This window comes from Belonocnema kinseyi, chromosome 1, assembly GCF_010883055.1.
Source record: "Belonocnema kinseyi isolate 2016_QV_RU_SX_M_011 chromosome 1, B_treatae_v1, whole genome shotgun sequence".
Taxonomy (NCBI): Eukaryota; Metazoa; Arthropoda; class Insecta; order Hymenoptera; family Cynipidae; genus Belonocnema; species Belonocnema kinseyi.
In genome coordinates this window covers 150,497,925-150,516,543 of record NC_046657.1, presented here as the reverse complement: position 1 = coordinate 150,516,543, position 18,619 = coordinate 150,497,925, and the positions used below count along the sequence as shown (strand labels likewise).

Here is an 18,619-nt window from a genome sequence, read left to right as displayed (position 1 = left end):
TGGGAATATTATTATGAAATCAAACTAATTCTAAGAAAAACACTACCTAATAGTACTAACTCGGATTATGCTATCAGTACTGACTCCTATCATTTTATCGTAGTAGTTTATTTTTAAAATAAACCGATCAATTCCGTTAACCGAAAAAGAAAGTGCAGTGATACTTAAATTTCTTTAATAAAACATAAATTTTTCTCAACTTATTGCAAGAAAATATTGCTAAGTAATTTTAATTATAATCCACAAGGAAAAAAATTCAGTTTACAAATACATTAGCCGAGAAAAATTTGTTTACTACGTTGTATAAATAAAAATAAAAATAGTGGATCGTTATCGAACTTCAAAAAAAAAGTTAAAAAATGTGTTATTAACAGTCCATTAAACACAACAGAAAAAACCATTTTAAATGCTGGAAAATAGCCAAATAATGCATTTGTTAGTTAAATAATGATAAGTAAAGATTACGTAATGATAAAAATCGGTTTAACTAATTGTTCTTTACAATAATAAACCTTTTAATCTCATCAAAATGTTCTTAAAACTTAGAAATGAGTTCAAAAAATCCAAAAATTAAGATGGTACCTCCAGAAATAGCCAAATAGTGTTTTTGTTAATTAAGTTAGTTTAAACAATTATTAAATTTCATTTGATGACCACATATGATACTTTAGTTTTATTTCCAAGTAGAATATGGTCAATTCCATAGAAAAAACTTATTTTATTCCATCAAAAATACCCGATATGAGTATTTGTTTAAAAAAATTGAATTAAAACAACAGACTACTTATTAACTTTCATTAATTCAACTAAAAATCTCTTTTCGTCACATAAATTGTTCAAATTTAATGCGAATCAAGTGACGAATCGCCGCCAATCACCAGGAAACTATTTTCATTCATTTATTTGTTTATAACAAATTCTCTCTTTTTTTACATTAACATTACCATTGGACATCTTTTTTGGATAGTTATATTAAGTTTTGTAAGTATTTTTGATTGGATCAAAACAGTTTTTCAAACCAGTACACTTTAAAAGTAATTTTTTTTTTCATTTTTGTTATTAAATAAATGGCCACGAAAGGGTTTTTCCCCACTGTGCATGGGCGGAGGGTCATTCAGACAGTGCCATCACACATGGAAACAAATATGATCAAATAAAATATCACATATGGAAAAAAATCCTCTTTTTTCTTTGTTTTCGAAAAAATTGCCCTTTTTTACATTTTTCTGTTTAAATGCAAAAAGAATTAATAGAGCCAAAGAAAATCTATATCTTTTTGTTGAAACTTTATAAGCTTTAATTTAAAAGTTTACAATTATATTTTTGGTTTAGAATTCACCTATTTTCATTAAAAATTCTACTACTTGGTTAAAGATTAAACTATTTTGTTGAAAAGTCGATTTTTTTATATCAATTTTCTTAATTTGAAAAACTAATACATTTTTGGCTGAAAATGGATTGTTTTCAGTTGAAAATTTACTGAATGATTTTTTTATTGACAATTCGTATTTTTTGTTAACAATTAAGACACTTGGTTGAAAAATGAACTACTTGATTCAAAGTTGAACTGCTTTATCAAAAAATAATTTTTTTGGGTGAATATTCATCACTTTACCTGAAAAGTCATCTGATTCATAGAAAATTAATTTTCTTTATTGAAAATTTAACTAATTTCTTAAACATTAATTTCTTAGTTGAGTATTTATCTCCTTCGTTGAAAATACAACTACTTTCCTGAAAATTCAACAATTTGGTTTAAAATGTATGTATTATTTGTTGTAAATTTGTCCTTTTTTATATCAACTTAATCTTCTGGTTAGAGAATACAACTACTTGGTTAAAAGTTGCATTATTTTGTTAAAAATTCATTTTATTGTTTGAAATTCATTTCTTCGGTTTAAATTTAACTATTTTGTTCAAAATTCGTGTTTTTCCGGTTAAAAAATAGTTTTTGGAACTGCAAATTTAACTATCGTATTTTTCGTTACCAATTGATCATTTTAAAAATTCGAAAGTCAACAATTTGGTTAAAAATGTGTACATTATTTTTTGTAAATTTGTCATTTTTGGTAGAAAATTAATCTTCTTTTCAGAAAATTGAACCATTTGGTTTAGAATTGTACCATTTTGTCAAACAATTATTTTATTAATCTAAAATTCACTGAAAATTAACCTATTTTGTTGAAAATTACTTTTTAAGTTGAAAATCAATTTTTGGAACTTCAAATTCAAGTATTCCATTATTGGTTTGAAATATAATGTTTTTAATATAAAGTGTAACAAATTTGTTTGAAATTTATGTATTTTTTTAAAAATTCTCTTTTTTTGGTAGAAAAATAATCTTCTTGATTGAAAATTCAATTAGTTCTTTAAAAGTTTAACTGTTTTGCTAAGAACTAATTTCGTTAATTAAAGATACATCACTTTGATTGAAAATTGAGCTACTTTATTAAAAATGAGTTTTAAACAACTACATATTCAACTATTTCTTTTCGCTGAAAGTTGATCTTTTTTAGTTTAAAATTTTATTATTTACGATGAAAAATTAACGATGTGTCGTTAATTTCTTATTTGGTTAGAAATTCATATTTTCGAATCCTAAATTCAACTGTCTCCTGCTATAAAATTCGCCTTTCTGGTTTAAAAATTAAATAATTTCACAATTTAAGAAATTTAAATTCGATTAAAATCAATTTTAAAATCCTATTTAACGTCCAATAATTAGGTTAATACATAGAATTTCAGAAAACAAAATCAACAATCCAACGACTAAATTTGGACAACTACCCTTATTGTAATTGAAAAATAAATTAATTATATTTTTGTAAAAATAAAAAAGAGGACAGAAAAATGAGAAGGCAACTAACCAAAGAGAAATTTTCCACTTAATCATGAAACTTAAATCCATGCAGTGTTTTATTAAGTAGTCACTATAAAAAATTAATCCCCAAAAAAGTTTTTTTAAATTTTCATTTTAACGACAATTTTTTTTATAATGAAAATTTTGAGTAATTTTAGTTAAAAAATCAATTTCTAATCAGCCATCAAAGATCAATTAGTGTAACTCTCAAGAATTTTCAGGAAAATTTTTAATAACGTATTTATGATTTTTTTCATTTAAAGGATGACAACATTTATTTACCTGGCCCATTTTAGATGACTAGCAATATTATGAATTTAAATAAAAATTATAACATCAATAGATAAAAGAACTAAACGCAAATTTATAAAATCACAGCTCTTGTGTGTAATATTTCTCAACTCATGTGCATATAAACTCATTTAACAAATAAAGTGAAATAGCTAATAAAATTCATTTGTTCTTCACGTGTAGACGCAAATAACAAAAGAGGATCGCAACCAAGCTTGATTTTTTTAGCTAAAGATGGAGCTCTTCTTATTAAATTAAAAAATAATAGCTTATAAAATTATCAAGGGACAAGAATTATAAATTACACAGTATTGTACAATTTGTATTTAATTATTTTTTTATTTTCTCTGTCATAGTTTAATAATAAAAATTAGTTTATTTCATTGTTCCTTATGTTATTTAAAAAAAATTTGTTAAATAATGGTATTTTTAATTGTGAGTCTAATTTACGTCCGACCAGAGTTGGAGAAACCTTGAGACACTCGGCCGCGCGCTGTACTGACAGCGCCCGACGCGTGATGGTAAATAAATTTATCTTGTACAAATAAATCGCGAACAGTGAAATTTTTTCCGGAATCTTGAACTTAAATGTATAACGCACACAACCACAGAAAAAATTTCATTATTTGACCGAGAAGTCATTGGAATTTGCATTTGTTTACTTAAAAGTTAACTAACAATAGGCTAACATACGAATTATTTTAGTTTTTTAATATTTTATCAAAATATAGATATTTAAAAATAAATCCTGAAAATTTCATTAATTGATCTTTGATGGCTGATTAGAAATTAATTTTTTAACTAAAAGTACTCAAAATATTCATTGTAAAAAAATGGTTGTATAATAAAAATTTTGAAAAACTGCTTTTAGGATTAATTTTTGATAGTGACTACTTAATAAAACACTGCATGGATTTAAGTTTCATGATCAAGTGGAAAATGGGGGGGGGGGGGTCCAATTTATGTGATCTTGCTCCAAATTTCTTTACTTCTCTTTTTTATTTCTTTTGTCTTTTTCATTTTTATTCTTATCAAATCACAATAAACGAACATTTATTACATAAATGTATATAAGACGAAAGAAATAAAAAATAGAAGGAAGGTGATTTCGTTGCTTGCCTTCTCATTTTTCTTTCCCCTTTTTTATTTTTGTCCAGAGACAGTTGAACTGAACTGTTTATTCATTTTATTTTTAAAACTTTTTTATCGAATTATAATCAATTACATTTGTTGTGGAGAATTTATATTTTTGGTTAAATTCAACTGTTTATTATTTAAAATTAAAATACTGCTTTGTGACACATGCAGGATTTAAGCCTATGAAGTGGGGCTAAAGCTTTACTTTTTATTCCCTAGGGAGTAAGAAATGACGTCAGAGATAAATAATGAGAATTCTATATCTATAAGCTCGCGTTTTACGATAATCAGCCCACTCACCGTAAGAATTGTAAGGAAATTTTGGTTGCAGATAATTGAATTTTGCGGTAATTTATAAAAATGTACGATATATTATTATTACAGCATTAAGCCATTTCCCTTTCGGGGTAGGCGTGACTCACTCGGCAGGGGAAAGGAGTAGTGTGTGGATGGGATAGAGATTTTTCAGATTGATCCAGAATTCTCGTGCTATTTAATTAAATAACACGTTCGTTCCGCAACACTGCTCCGACCCAGGTTGCTGATCAATCTCTCTAGCAACCACCCCAAGCGAAGAACCTAACGAAGCCGTTATGTAAGGTTCCCCACTTGGGTCCATTAATAGCCAAGGTCTTTGTTTCAGGCGTCGTTCACTCTACTGACACTCTTTTTATTAACTATTTTCCGCCATACTTTCCTGTCCTGGCATACTTCTCTAGCTTCTTTTATGTCCATGCATTTTTTCATGCAGGCTCTCGTGTTTAATTAATCAAATAACCGTAAATTACCAAAAATGTCCAGAAATTTCTGAAAATTTCCCGAAATATATAGAAATTTTTAAATTAAATTTTGGGTGATTTATTTTAAATTTCCATAACTTAGCTATAATATCAAAATAAATTATAACCAAATTTCATAAATATCCGGAAATTTATAAAAATGTTTAAAATGGAATTTGGAATAATTTATGGTAATTTCCTATAAATTGCCTGTAATATTACCATAAATTACCTTTAATATCAACATAAATTATCACAAAATCTAATAAATATCCGGAAATTTATCAAAATGTTTAAAATAGAATTTTGAGTAATTTATTGTAAGTTACCATATTTACCTTTAAAGTTCCCATAAATTACCGAAAATGTCCATAGATTTTCGGAAATTTATAGATATTTTGACATTGAACTTTGGTAAATTTATGGAAGGTTATCAGAAATTACCTGTAATCTTACCATCAATTACCAACAAATTTCTTACATTTCCGGAAATGTATAAAAGTGCTTGAAATTTAATTTTAGGTCATTCATGACATTACATTTACCTTCAAAATTACCATAAATTTTAAAAAATTTACTTAAATTTTCGAAAATTTATTGACATTTTTAAATTGAATTTTGGGTAATTTATTGTAAGTTACCAGAAATTGCCTGTAGCATTCATCTAAATTACTAACAAATATAATAAATTTTTGGAAATTTATGAGTGTTTAAAATTACGTTTAGGGTAATTTTCTATTATTATCTGTATAATTACCATAAATTTCCGGAAATTTATAAAAGCGTTCAAAATTGAACTTCCAGTAATTTATGATATGTTATATTCACCTGTAAAATTACCATAAACTATTAAAAATATCTGTAAACTTTGGGAATTTCATAGATCTTTTTAAATTTAATTTTGGGCATACTATGGTGAATTACTATAATTTACCTTTAATATTACCATAAATAACCGAAAAAATTCATCGATTGCCGGAAATTTATAAAAACTTTTAAAATTGAATTTTGGGTAATTTGTGGTAAGTTACTATATTTGCCGGTAAAGTTACCATAAATTACTGAAAATTTCCATAAATTTCGGAAAATTTATAAATTTTTCGTTTGAATTTTGTTTAATTCGTGTTAAGTTGCCACAAATTACCTGTAATGTTACCATAACATACTGAAAATGTTCATACATTTTTATCAATTTCGAGAAATTTAGACACTTTTCAATGAAATTTTGTGTAATTTATGGTAAGTTGCCACAGATTACCTGTAACATTAACAGAAATTACCAGAAAAATCCTAAATTTCTTAAAATTTATGCAAATGTTTAAAATTGAATCTGATGTAATTTATGGTAACTTACTATATTTACCTGTAAAATTACCGTAAATTACCGAAAATTTCTATAAATTTCAGGAATTTTATAGATTTTTAAAAATTGAATTTTCTGTAATTTATGGTAAGTTTCCATAAATTACCTCTAATATTACCAGAAGTTCACAAGAAATCGTAAATTTCCGGAAATTTATAAAAATATTTAAAATGGAATTTGGAGTAATTTATGGTAAGTCATTATATTTAACTGTAAACTTACTATAAATGACCGAAAATTTGCAGAAAATTTCCGGAAATTTATAATCATTTTTAAATTGAAATTTGGACAATTTATGGTAAGCTCCCATAAATTACCCTTACAATTATCGTAAATCATGCTTCCTTTATTCGAAATCTAATATGCGCTGAAATTTTGACTGTATTTCGAGAAACGTCTGAAATCATCCATTTGCCCCCTTGGTGCATAATGTACTATTTGCTTAAAATATCAACTATAATATTTTTATTTGAGAATTACCTCTTGATTGAAAACAAATTATTTATTAAAAATTCATTTCTTTGTTGAAGATTCCTCATTTTATTGAAAATTCAAATAAGTAGTTCAAATAAGTTCAAATAAGTAGATTATCCCCAACACTATTTCATCTTATTTGAAGCATATTAGGCTATAAAGTCTGTCAAAATATTAGTTTTGTGTTTGTAATGTTTTAATTAAGGTGTTTTTGGCAGAGTTATAGTAGACGTATCAACATGTCCAAATTAAAAGGTTCCATCTCGGGAAACCCCCAAGAAAAAGTACTAACTGATAGAGACAAAGTGAAAAGGTGCTAACTCGCTTGGCGAATTCTCAAAGCTTCAAAATCCCATATGAATTGGACAGGAACCTATCAGAAATAGTTGCCATCAATCAGTTTAGATATCATTTCACAATCCGAGAAAATATAAATCAACGTTATTGATCAAGTTAACTGTTCCAATAATAGAAAATAGTTAATATTATTTCATACTAGATGAAAAAAAATTTTTTTAAAGTTTTTTTATTATATTTTTTCGAAAAAAGATCCAGTTTTTTCGCTCTACTTGGAATTGAACCACAGCACTTCCGATTGTCGGTTGGCTGCTTTTCAGTTAGAGAATTCGAAAGAAGACTCTTTTTTCAGATATAAACGCTATCTAAAGCCAGCTGTTACATTTATTACTCCTTATGATTTCATCTTCACGAAATAGCAGCTTGTTCATTTGGTTAATCAGAGATAGAACCTTTTTATTTGGATACGTCAGCATCTCTTCACATCAGTTTCATAATTATATAACAAAAGTATGATTGCCAAGTGGTTACAGATTGTAATCATACTACAAACCCTTTATTTATTAAACATGAATAATTTCAGCAAGGATTGAACATCACAATCAATGCAGACAGAACTCTGTACAACTTTTGCAAGTGGCAGCAGAAACTGAATCCTGGCGAGGATTCACATCCCAATCACCACGATGTTGCGATTTTGATTACTCGAGAAGATATATGTTCAAGAGCCAACACCCCATGCAGCACTCTAGGGGTAGCCCATGTGGCGGGTATGTGTCAACCTGATCGAAGCTGCAGCGTCAACGAAGACAACGGGATTACTCTGGCGCATACCATTGCCCACGAGTTAGGTCACAAGTAAGTCAGCATTTCGTTCAGTTCAACAGAGGAGATTTGTGAACTATTCACAGAAAAATGGTGATTCTTAAAAGTGCAATAAAATCGATGTTCTTTTGAGTTGCAACAGTCACATGTCAAGGTGATTTTCTCTGGCGTTATTTAGGTGAAATAGATGTTGATGAGCAGGTAAATTATAATAATAATTACCTAACTTTCAGTTTCTTACCATTCACCAGTGAGTATTAGTATCTTGAAATAAAATTTTTACTTGGCGTAGCGTAGTTTCCAAATCTTAGGTTAGTCATAACCGACATGACATTCGAACCACTAAATCCGGGATTTAAAAACCAAGTCATAACCGTCTGCATCGAAAGTAATGCCAGGATTTCCAACAAACTAGAGGCTTTAGTCGCCAGTTTTAAGGTTAGGACGTCGCCAGAAATCGCCCACCTCAAACATCTGAATGTCGCCAGGTAGGCGTGGAAAATGCTGCTAAGTTTTTAATAAAATAAACTTATAACATATTTATGATTTGGCACTCTTTACCTTTAGCCCAATCGGAATCTTCCCACTCTACTTTGTATTTTCATAACTTTTCGTTAGCCTTTCAGATTTTTACATTTTGTTTTTCAAAAATTTTGCCTACAAATTAATTATGATAGGGAAAAAGTGTGGGACCATCACCAGTGCAAACACTCATTTACGAATATGTTAATTCGGGTACAGTAATGAAACGAACTCGTATAACATGAACACATCTGCAACACTTGCAACTGATTGCTATTCACATAATCGTCGGTTTATTCTGATGAGGTCTAACTCTGTTACGTTAAAACTCTACAATCGAATTTCTTCCGTGAACTCCTTGCGCTGATTTGTTGACGTTTAGGTCCGTTACTTACCATTTAATGATTGATACCATTACTTGCGAAATATATATCAGGTTTGAAAATAAATTATTTATTTAATTCAACGATTTATACTTTCTGATCGAAACGATTGATTTACTATAAATCATCGATATTTAAATTTTCATGGATGACATATTCTCTTATTTGATTTCTAGAATAAACGACAATGATTGTGTATTGCAGTTCGTGGCAGACGCGGCAGATTTGAAAAGGCTGGTATTGAGTTGATAGTTTTGTTCCTAACACACACACACAAGTAAGTTTAACACTTGACATCGAAGCACATCCGAACACTAGTCGCTTAGTGCGCGAACGCGAAATCAGTAGGTCGCAATGCCGTTGAATTTATCTGCATTCTTCTAAGTCCGTATAATAAAAAAATACTAAAAGGCCTAAGAGTCGCAGGTTGAAGGTTTTTAAAAGAGCGTCCATTAACCTCTAATCAGGTTGAAACGTGTAGCTACAACTGACTTTCCTGAGCTCTGCCTATATATTTATAATTTCGTTTTGGGCGGGATTTATCCCTACTTTTAGCTTTCAACCACTCAAAATGCTGACGTTACTCACTTTTAGTTTCAAATAAACTATCATAAATGAGGTCACTTTCCTCCTCATGCTGATTTCGGCAATTGAAGTGAGTGACGGTTCAAAGATAATGGTTCCAAAGTCCAACTTTTATCACCGTAAAATGTCAATCTCCTTGAGTAACAGTTTCCTGTTTGTAAGTCCAAACATCCTCTTTTTATGGAGTCTGACTGGCGCCATGACCCATTAACGATTCTAAACATAGCCCAAGATCTCAAGTTCCTAACCTCAACATTTACTTCGGACAGAGGACTGAGCAATAACTTCGATGAAAGTTTTAATGTAAATAAATTCGGATAAAATAATCACATACAGGTTTCCTAAAACGCAATAAACAAATAGTATTCGTAGAATTCGTGTACAATAATAATTACCTAATATTTAAAGACTATTGGGAATGGTTAAACTGCGATCCGCTACCTGGTGACAAAAATTCGAACTAAAAAGAATAAGCACGATTTTAATTTGGGCCTAGAAGTGTTTTACAATTTTTTGGGGGAATTTAAAGTATTTATTGGATAATGACAATAAGTCTATCGGAAATAACGTCTTTTAGATGGAATTTACATATTATACAGTGAAAAACCACACTTTTTGACAGAAATATTTTTCTTAAAAAAAAAAACAATTCTTGTTCTCTTTATTGTGATTTTCAAGAGATTCTAAACTTAAATGGACTTATTTTGAAACAAAAATGAATTCAAAGTAAATTTTTATTAATTTACACATGAAATTATTACTATTTAAAAATCTGATGTAGAAGTTAGGTGAGAATTCGTATTTAAATTCAAGTCTTCTATTATTTGTATTCCTGGCATGATATAGATAAAGTTTGTTGGTACATACATTGATTAAAGTTTATTTTAGCTTACAATCCATTAAAACTCACATGAAATAATTGTAATTTCTTTAAAAACCTATTTGACAAAATGTGTTTTTTCACTGTATAAGATGGAAATTCTATCTAAAACTATTTGTTTTGTATGCTTATTTGTTTTAAAAATTTAATCACTGTTTTATACTTCACAAAACAATCGTAAAAACACTTTTATGCAAAAATTAAAATCCATGTTGAAAATTGTACCAACTCTTTCTAGTTCCATTTTTCGGCACCACATGGCGAAATGGTATACCGCCATTCCCAATACATTCATAATCACTACCATTTTAAAGCCATTTGAATCTTCCCGTCAGAGAATTTACTAGTTCCGATAGCATTGGTAAAAGGGTCTTAACGCCCTGGAATCGAGTTCATAAAGCGGGGGTATACCGTTACAACTCCATGTTGCAACTGGACATTTGTAATTTGTCCTCGGTCTGATTGGCGCGCTTATTTAAAAGTTTCCGGATCGCCAAGAAATCGCCTACACTCAATTTAAATCGCCATGCTATTTGCCAGTCGCCAGATTCCCAAAAGTGCCTGGGAATTCGAAGTCACTGCTCCCAATTTTGGGAACTTTTTGAACCGCGCTTGCGTCGTGCCAGCAACCCAATTGATCACTGGTAGCAAGCACATTTTAAATTATATAAATATTTAAGTTTAATATTTATAATAAATAATGATTGGGAAATGCGTCAAAAGTAATTTTTTAATCCTAAAATTGAATTTTGGAGTGACAAATAAAAAAAAAGTGATTTTATTGCAAAAAACGCTATTGATTCTGACTTCAGAACAAACAAAATTACTCATTTATTTTTAGTAATTTTAATGATTTTATTTAAAGTCACATGGTTTGGAGTAAACAAAATTAATTTATAAACTAGACAGAGACAAGATTAATCATTGTGATAAAAAAATGGTTTTTTTCTCTGACCTCAGAATTTATAACATCTTTTTAATTAAAATCTAATTCTTTTTTATCTGCCACTCCAAAATCTTATTTTAAGATGAAAAAATTACTGTTTATGCATTTTCTAATAATTATTTATTATAAATATTAAATTTGAATATTGATACTATTCAAATTCAACGCGGCAACAGGACCAATCGGGTTGCCGGCGCGGGGTTGATTGGGCTGACCCAGGACTTCCTAGGAACGTGAAAGGGCATTCTTGTGATTTTCATAGTTTTGTGCCCACTGGGATGAAACTTTAGAGTGATGAAAAGTTTGATGAAACATTGGAGGCCTCGTGAAACATTTTAATGTTTCAGATATGGCGGCGGGTAAATTAAAACTCAAAAAATAAAGTCCTAACCTGACCTTAGAGACCAAGCCGATCTGCGCATGCGCTTAATAATTTTTGTTCCCCTCACCCCCCATGTTTCATAAAACATATAAAACTTTGAGCATGGAACGTTTTCACCTGAAAAGATTCAGAGTTTCAATGAAACGTTTTATGTCTTACATTTCTACAGTGAGGGTGGTGTCCCATGATTGCAGAATTCCGTTGCGTAATGCGTCAATTCACTAAATATTTCCACTAATAATATTCTCCTAGTTATTCAGAGAGACACTGTGATTGGTTGAAATGTCTAGTGATTTGACGCATTACACAAAACGCAACGCAATTCTGCAATCATGGGACGCCACCCTGAGACTCCGGGGCCAAATGTATCAAGGATTATAGAAAATATATAATTCCGTAGAAAATGAAGGAAAATTCTTCTAAATATCAGGCTTTATTAGGTTATTTCACTCAATCACCAGCTTACTTCACTTCGTTGAATGCTGAGGGTAAAACAATGAACCAAATGCAATAGTCCCTAAAAACTGAAAACTATTTTTCAAATACACTTATACATAAAGAATTACTTTTTACGAAGATATTAGCAAAATATAACAAAAATTAACCGGTCAGAGTTTTGAATACCTAATTGTACAAGTAAACGGTCATGACTTGCTGGATACACCCCGACTGTAGTTTAAATTTCGACGGCCATGATTAACCTTAGATTGGCAAGTTGCATTACGAAGTAATAATTTTATTCCAAGTGCCTAGTACGCGCTGTTAAATAAAAGAAAGTTGAAAATTAGGTGAATATTATTTTAATTAGGTTGCTTGTTACCAATTATTTAGTCTAAGATCGCAAAGCATATCATGTTTCGACAAGTGCTCAGGCAGGTGATCGAGCGGTTCAGTACTCCATAACCGTCAAAATTAATCAAAATTCATTCTCATAATGATAATTTCTCCTAGATTTTAAAACCAATTAATTTTAAGCTGCAACAAATTTAACACAAGCGTTTTTCTATGTTTTGTATGCTATACCAACAGATCAGGTGTCCATTAAAGAGTATTAGAAAAACAGGTCCACTTGGTTTCATGCTGGTTCAAATCATTTCTGATTGAAAAATTATATCCTCATAAATAATAGATCAGATAGCTGTGATAACTGTTTTGCAATTTAAAAATGACTCTTTTATTGAATATTTAACTTGTTTTTGTATAGTTTTGGGATGTATCACGATACAGACAAAATTGGCTGCAGCAGGCGTGAAGGTAATATTCTGCATGTGATGACACCGTCATTTGAAGCAGACACTATGATTGTAGCTTGGTCCAGATGCTCGAGAAGAGACATAACTAATTTTCTAGAGTGAGTGATTGTAATCGTCATCTTGTCTTTTAAATATTATATCTCTTCTAAGTCATAAGTTTCGATCCCTTATGCTATCTATCTATTACGAATTTCAATCTTTTGGAATCCCTTTCTCTATCTTTCACGACCAAGGACTTTTATATTTTTCTTTCGCTTAGTCTATCATCTATTAAGAATTCCTATCTTTCTGAATAATTTTGAATCTTTACAACGGAAAGAGATAGAACAAACTTATCCAATTCTATCTCTTTGTCAATCACAATACTTGTATTTTTTCAACACCGCCTTTTCTGGATAGATAAACGTTTATTTTTCGGCTGGCTGGTCTTAAAAAATTGACTTGCTTACACTTCCATTTTTTTACAGAATTTTCTTACAACTACGTCTTACAAAGTACTATCCATCCACACCTTATAACTAATCCGCTCGCTCATATAGCCTAACCTTCCTCGTTGCGCCTCGCCACGCCTCGCACGCATTTCGCTCTTTTCTCGCTATGCCTCGCATTACCAGCCTCTGTCTCCGCGGCTAACACCTAATACTTAACTACTATTTACGATATTTACATTTCTCTTACATCTAATTTTCGTATATCTTTTCAATACACTATCCTCTATCTCATCCTATCCTTTGTCTATCCATATCAATATTTTCTATTTCTTTGTCAAACTAAATTCACGTCTATTTTTTTAAATTTCTTTACTACATTATCTTGTGCTTTCTATTTTCAATATAAATTTCCGTCTATCTTTTTCAATATCCTTTTCTCTATATTATCCTGTCCTTTATCTATCCACGTCAACATCTGTCTATCTATCGGATACTCCGCTAAAAGTAAAAAGATAGAGATTTTATTTTTTTAAATTATTTTTAATCTTCATCATAGAAAAAGATAGGGAAAATGTATCCAATTCTATATCTTTGTCAAAATGAATTTACATCTATCTTTTACAATACCCTCTTTTCCCATCTCTCTGTCAATCTAAATTTCTGTCAATCTTTTTCAATCTCCTCTTATTTCATTTTATCCTTTTTCTATACTCGTCAATATTTTTCTATCTCTATGTCAATCTAAATTTCCGTATATACTTTCTAATCTCCTCTTCCCTATCTCATTGTAGCATACATGTAACAACGTCCATTATTTTTTATCTATTTTTAAATTTAAGTTCACGTCTTTCTTTCGCCATCCTCTATTCTCTATCTCATCCTAACCTATATCCATTAAAGTTAAAATTTTTCTATCGCTGATAATATAAATTTCCGTCTATCTTTTTTAATTTCCTCTTTCTATATCACATCTAGCAACTTTTATCCTTTTCTATCGCTTAATCTATATAAATTTACGTATATAGTTTTCAATCCTCTCTCCCACATCTCACCCTATGCTTTTCTATCGACGTCAACTTGAAGGTTTCGCGCTACTGGAGGTAGAAAGATTGAAAAAGATAGAAATTGGAAGATAGGCAAAGATAGAACTATTATCTCTCTTTTTATCAGTTAATGGGTCACTTTGCATCCCAGAAACGCTATCTTTTCTAATCCTCAACCTTAATCATTTTTTATTTCTTTCTCCAACTTTCGTGATCGAAGACTCTTATCTTTTTCTGTCACTTAAGCTATCTATCTGTTACAAATTTCAATCGTTTTAATCTCTTTCTCTATCTTCCGTAACCAAAGACCCTTATCTTGTTCTTGAATTCTTCTATCTGTTTAATATAAATTTTGATCTTTGTCTATAACTTCTCCTATCTTCCGCAATTGAGTGCTCTTGTCATTTTCTATTCCTCAAAATGAGGGAGTTGATCGAAAAGTCGGGGAATTTATTCCAAAAATTAATTTGATCTTAACCCCGTACCAGAAAAACATCGTGAAGTAAATTTAGATTACAGAAGAGATAGAAAAATATAGACGTTGATAAATGGAATATAGGATGAAATGGAGAAGAGGAGATTGAAAAGAATATACGTGAATTCAAATTAACAGATATAGGAAAAGATTGACATGAATAGCTACATGATCGGATGAGATTAAAAATGGGGATGGAAAAGATAGACGTGAATTGATACTGAAAAATAGACAGAAAAAGATATACGTTGATAGATGTATAAGATGCAGTGGAGAAGATGAGATTGACAAACTTAGATGGAAATTCAATTTGAAAAAAATTCGAAAAATATTGACAAAGATAGACTAATGATAAGATAGAAAAGAGGTTCATAAATAAAGGTAAAAGTAAATTTAGATTGACAAAGGGATAGAAAAATATTAAGCTGGATAGATAAATAATAGGATAAGATAGAAAAGAGGGGATTGAAAAATATAGACGGCAATTTAAATTGACGTTGAAAAACGTAAGATTGGACGCAATAAAGAGAATAAAGAGAATAGAAGATTAAAAAAGATAACGGAAATTTTGATTAACAGATAGCCAGTAAAATATGGACGTTGATAAACGTAAGATAGAATAAGTTAAAGAAGAGGAGATTGAAAACGATAAACAATAATTTAGATTAAGAAAGAGATAGAAAACTATTGACGTGTATAGATAAAGGATATGAAAAAATAGAAGATAGGATATGAAATAAGACAGATGGGAATTTAAACTGACGGAGATATAGAAAAAGATTGACGTAGATAAATAAAGAATAGGATGAGATATAAAAGTTAGTATTGAAAAAGTTATAGGTAAATTTAGATTGGCAAAGATGTAGAATTGGATACATTTTCTCTATCTCGTTCTATCATTAAGATTCTAGATTATTCAAACAGACAGGATCTCTATCTTTTTACAACCAGCAGGGACAAATATAAGTAAGAAAGAGATAAAGGCTTTTAAATGAGACAACGGGAACACAGCTACTGCGAACTCCAAAGATACGAGCTCTAAAGATACGAGTGCTTCACAGATACGAGCGCGCGTACACGTAGTAGGCCCGTGAACGTTCTCACGCATTACTCCCAAAATCTAAACGTCGCAAAAGTGGAAACTCCTTTCACGATCGTATCGTTAGAATTTCCGCCTTGCAAATTTCTCGTATCTTTGGAGTTCGAGTATAGTAAAATAGAAATTTCAACTTAAGAAATTTAATTATATATTAATTTAATTATCTATATTTTATTTAAAAAGAATATCTTATGCTTCATTTTCTTTAAATAAGAAATAAATACTTTTCATGTTATTAATTTCGCCGCCTCTCTATCAACGTAATGGAAAATTCAAACTTGATCATTTTTAAGTAAGCTCAAATTTGCTATTATTCGAATCATTAATTTTCAGCTTAAAAATGCTCCAAACCACCTTAGCACGAATTTGGAAAAAGTTACGTGAAATGAGAATAATTCGATGAAATCCATAAAAATTCAAGGTGAATTGGAAATAATTTAAAAATAGAAAAAATGCAATGGATTCAGAAACTTTAAAATGAGTTTGCAAAAAAACAAGGGAATTCAAAAGAATTTGAGGAAATTCCCAAGAATTCAAGGTGAGGTTAAAAGACTTCAGAATAGATTAAATAAAAACTTTTGATAATTAAAAGAAGACCATTGAATTAAGTGAAATTCTTCTAAGTTCTAACCAAAAAGTGACTAATGGCTGTCAAACAATTCAAAGAATTAAAATAGATTTGAATTTTTTTTTAATCTAAAAAATCCATTTATTCAAGTAAAGTTTAAGTGAAAGTAGAGGAATTAAAGTGAAATGAGAAAAACTCGATGAAATTAGTATCAAATCAAGCTCAGTTTAAAAAGCAATCGAGTTTATGTATTTAGAAGAGTTCAAAAGAATTTAGGATGAATTTCGAATAATTCAAGACAAGTACCAAATAAAATGCAAAAACTATTTAAAAAACTCTTTAAATCTTTAAAACCCTACGAAATTCCGACATTATTGTGAATACATTCTTTAAAATCCAATAAACAATTAAAATCGAATTGTTTAAGTCTCTTTAAAATGCCTTGGAATATTAAAATATCAAAATATATTTAAAAGACTGAAATCCCTTCAAAGTATTGAAATAAGCAATTACATTCTAGAAATCTTTTTAAATTTCCTAAAATATATATTTTCTCTTCATTTTTTTCATTGTAAATTGAAAGAGCATAATTAATACAAGTTAAAAAATATAATTATTTAAATAATTCATCATGGTTTATAACAGTATATCTTCTCTTAAGACTTAGAGTAATGATATAGTAAATTACGGGTTCTTCTAAAATTTAAAACTTTTCTTTTACTTTTTATCTGTATGATATTGTTTACTCATTATTTGTTTCTAACCAAAAGGCGAAACATAGTCAAAAATGTAAGAAGAAGCCACAAATTAAAAAAAAAAATTTAAGATGATAGTTATAAAGAACAATAATTTGTCTAAACAATGATTTTAGTTAATGTTATTAATTTTTACCATGCTCTGAATTCTATGTGAAAAGTTGAAAAACAGGAGATGATTTAAGAAAAAATGCAACTTTCCAGCATTCTTTTAAAAGAATATTATTACACATGATAATAAATTGTTTAAACAATTATTTTCGTCGAATGTAATTAATTAGTACCTCGAACTAGCTGAAAAGTTGAAATATAGTTGAAAAATTCAGAAAAAACTCAACATGCAAATTAAAAGTGGTTTCACAATATGAAATAAAAGCAAATTTGTGAAAAAGTCGGAATTTTAACTTTTAATAAGGAATTTTCCAGAATAATTAAACTTCTGATTTGAAAAAGTGCATTTTTGAAAAAACTTATAATTCTGGTTTGGGACAGGGGGTTTTAGTAAAAAAAAATGTAATTTTGACAATTAGAACAGGGGATTCCCATAAAGAATTATAATTAGAATTGGAACAGGGAAGTCTGTTTAGAAGAAGAAAATTAGAAAAAAATCCCCGTTCCAAGTCTGAATTTGTCAAAATTCGAAACTTCCGTCTTTTAAATATTAGAAAGAAGGAAACACTATGTTTCTGAATAATATTAGAAAATTTTGGAACTGAATATAATTCTGATTCGGAAAAGGGAATTTTGTACATGAATTAAATTGGAACTTGATATAGGTAATTTTCTAAAAGAATTATAATTATGAATTTGGATGGGAATAAATTAATTAAATAAAACAAAGAATTTCCTTAAAAAATTGATTTTAACTTTGGAACAGGGAATTTTTGGGAGAATTATAAGTTTTCGAACAGGGATTTTTGTAAAAAAAATTATAATTTTGAATATTTTTGAAAATTTCTTGTTCCAAATTAAATTTTGTTTAAATACAACCATTTTTTTGCAAATAAAAACTTGCTAGAATTTGAAAGTTTTGAATTTTACAGTAAGGGAGTTGTCATATGTTTGAATTATAATATAAAACGTTTAAATACATAAAAATAATAGAAAGTTTCAAAAATCATACTCTTATTACGTAAAATATCGTGTGCAACTAGGAAGCGAAATCTTCTTCCGGCCGAGAGAGAGTTTAAAAGAAGGAAGCGCAGCCGAGTTATTTTAAACCCATGTTCGGCCGTAAAAAGAGTAGTTCACTTGCTTGGTACACAATATAC

The 18,619-nt window shown here is 29.3% G+C and overlaps 1 protein-coding gene across 3 annotated transcripts in view; it reads left to right on the top strand.

The window, feature by feature from the left end:
- LOC117174740 (A disintegrin and metalloproteinase with thrombospondin motifs 7-like) overlaps window positions 1-18,619 on the top strand; it is a 502,350-nt gene that overhangs the window by 461,318 nt on the left and 22,413 nt on the right. For all 3 annotated transcript variants that reach the window (XM_033364079.1, XM_033364087.1, XM_033364095.1), the window contains 2 exons: window positions 7,785-8,059; window positions 12,929-13,075. In XM_033364079.1, coding sequence (XP_033219970.1) covers window positions 7,785-8,059; window positions 12,929-13,075 — 422 coding nt within the window. The remainder of the gene's footprint in view (window positions 1-7,784; window positions 8,060-12,928; window positions 13,076-18,619) is intronic.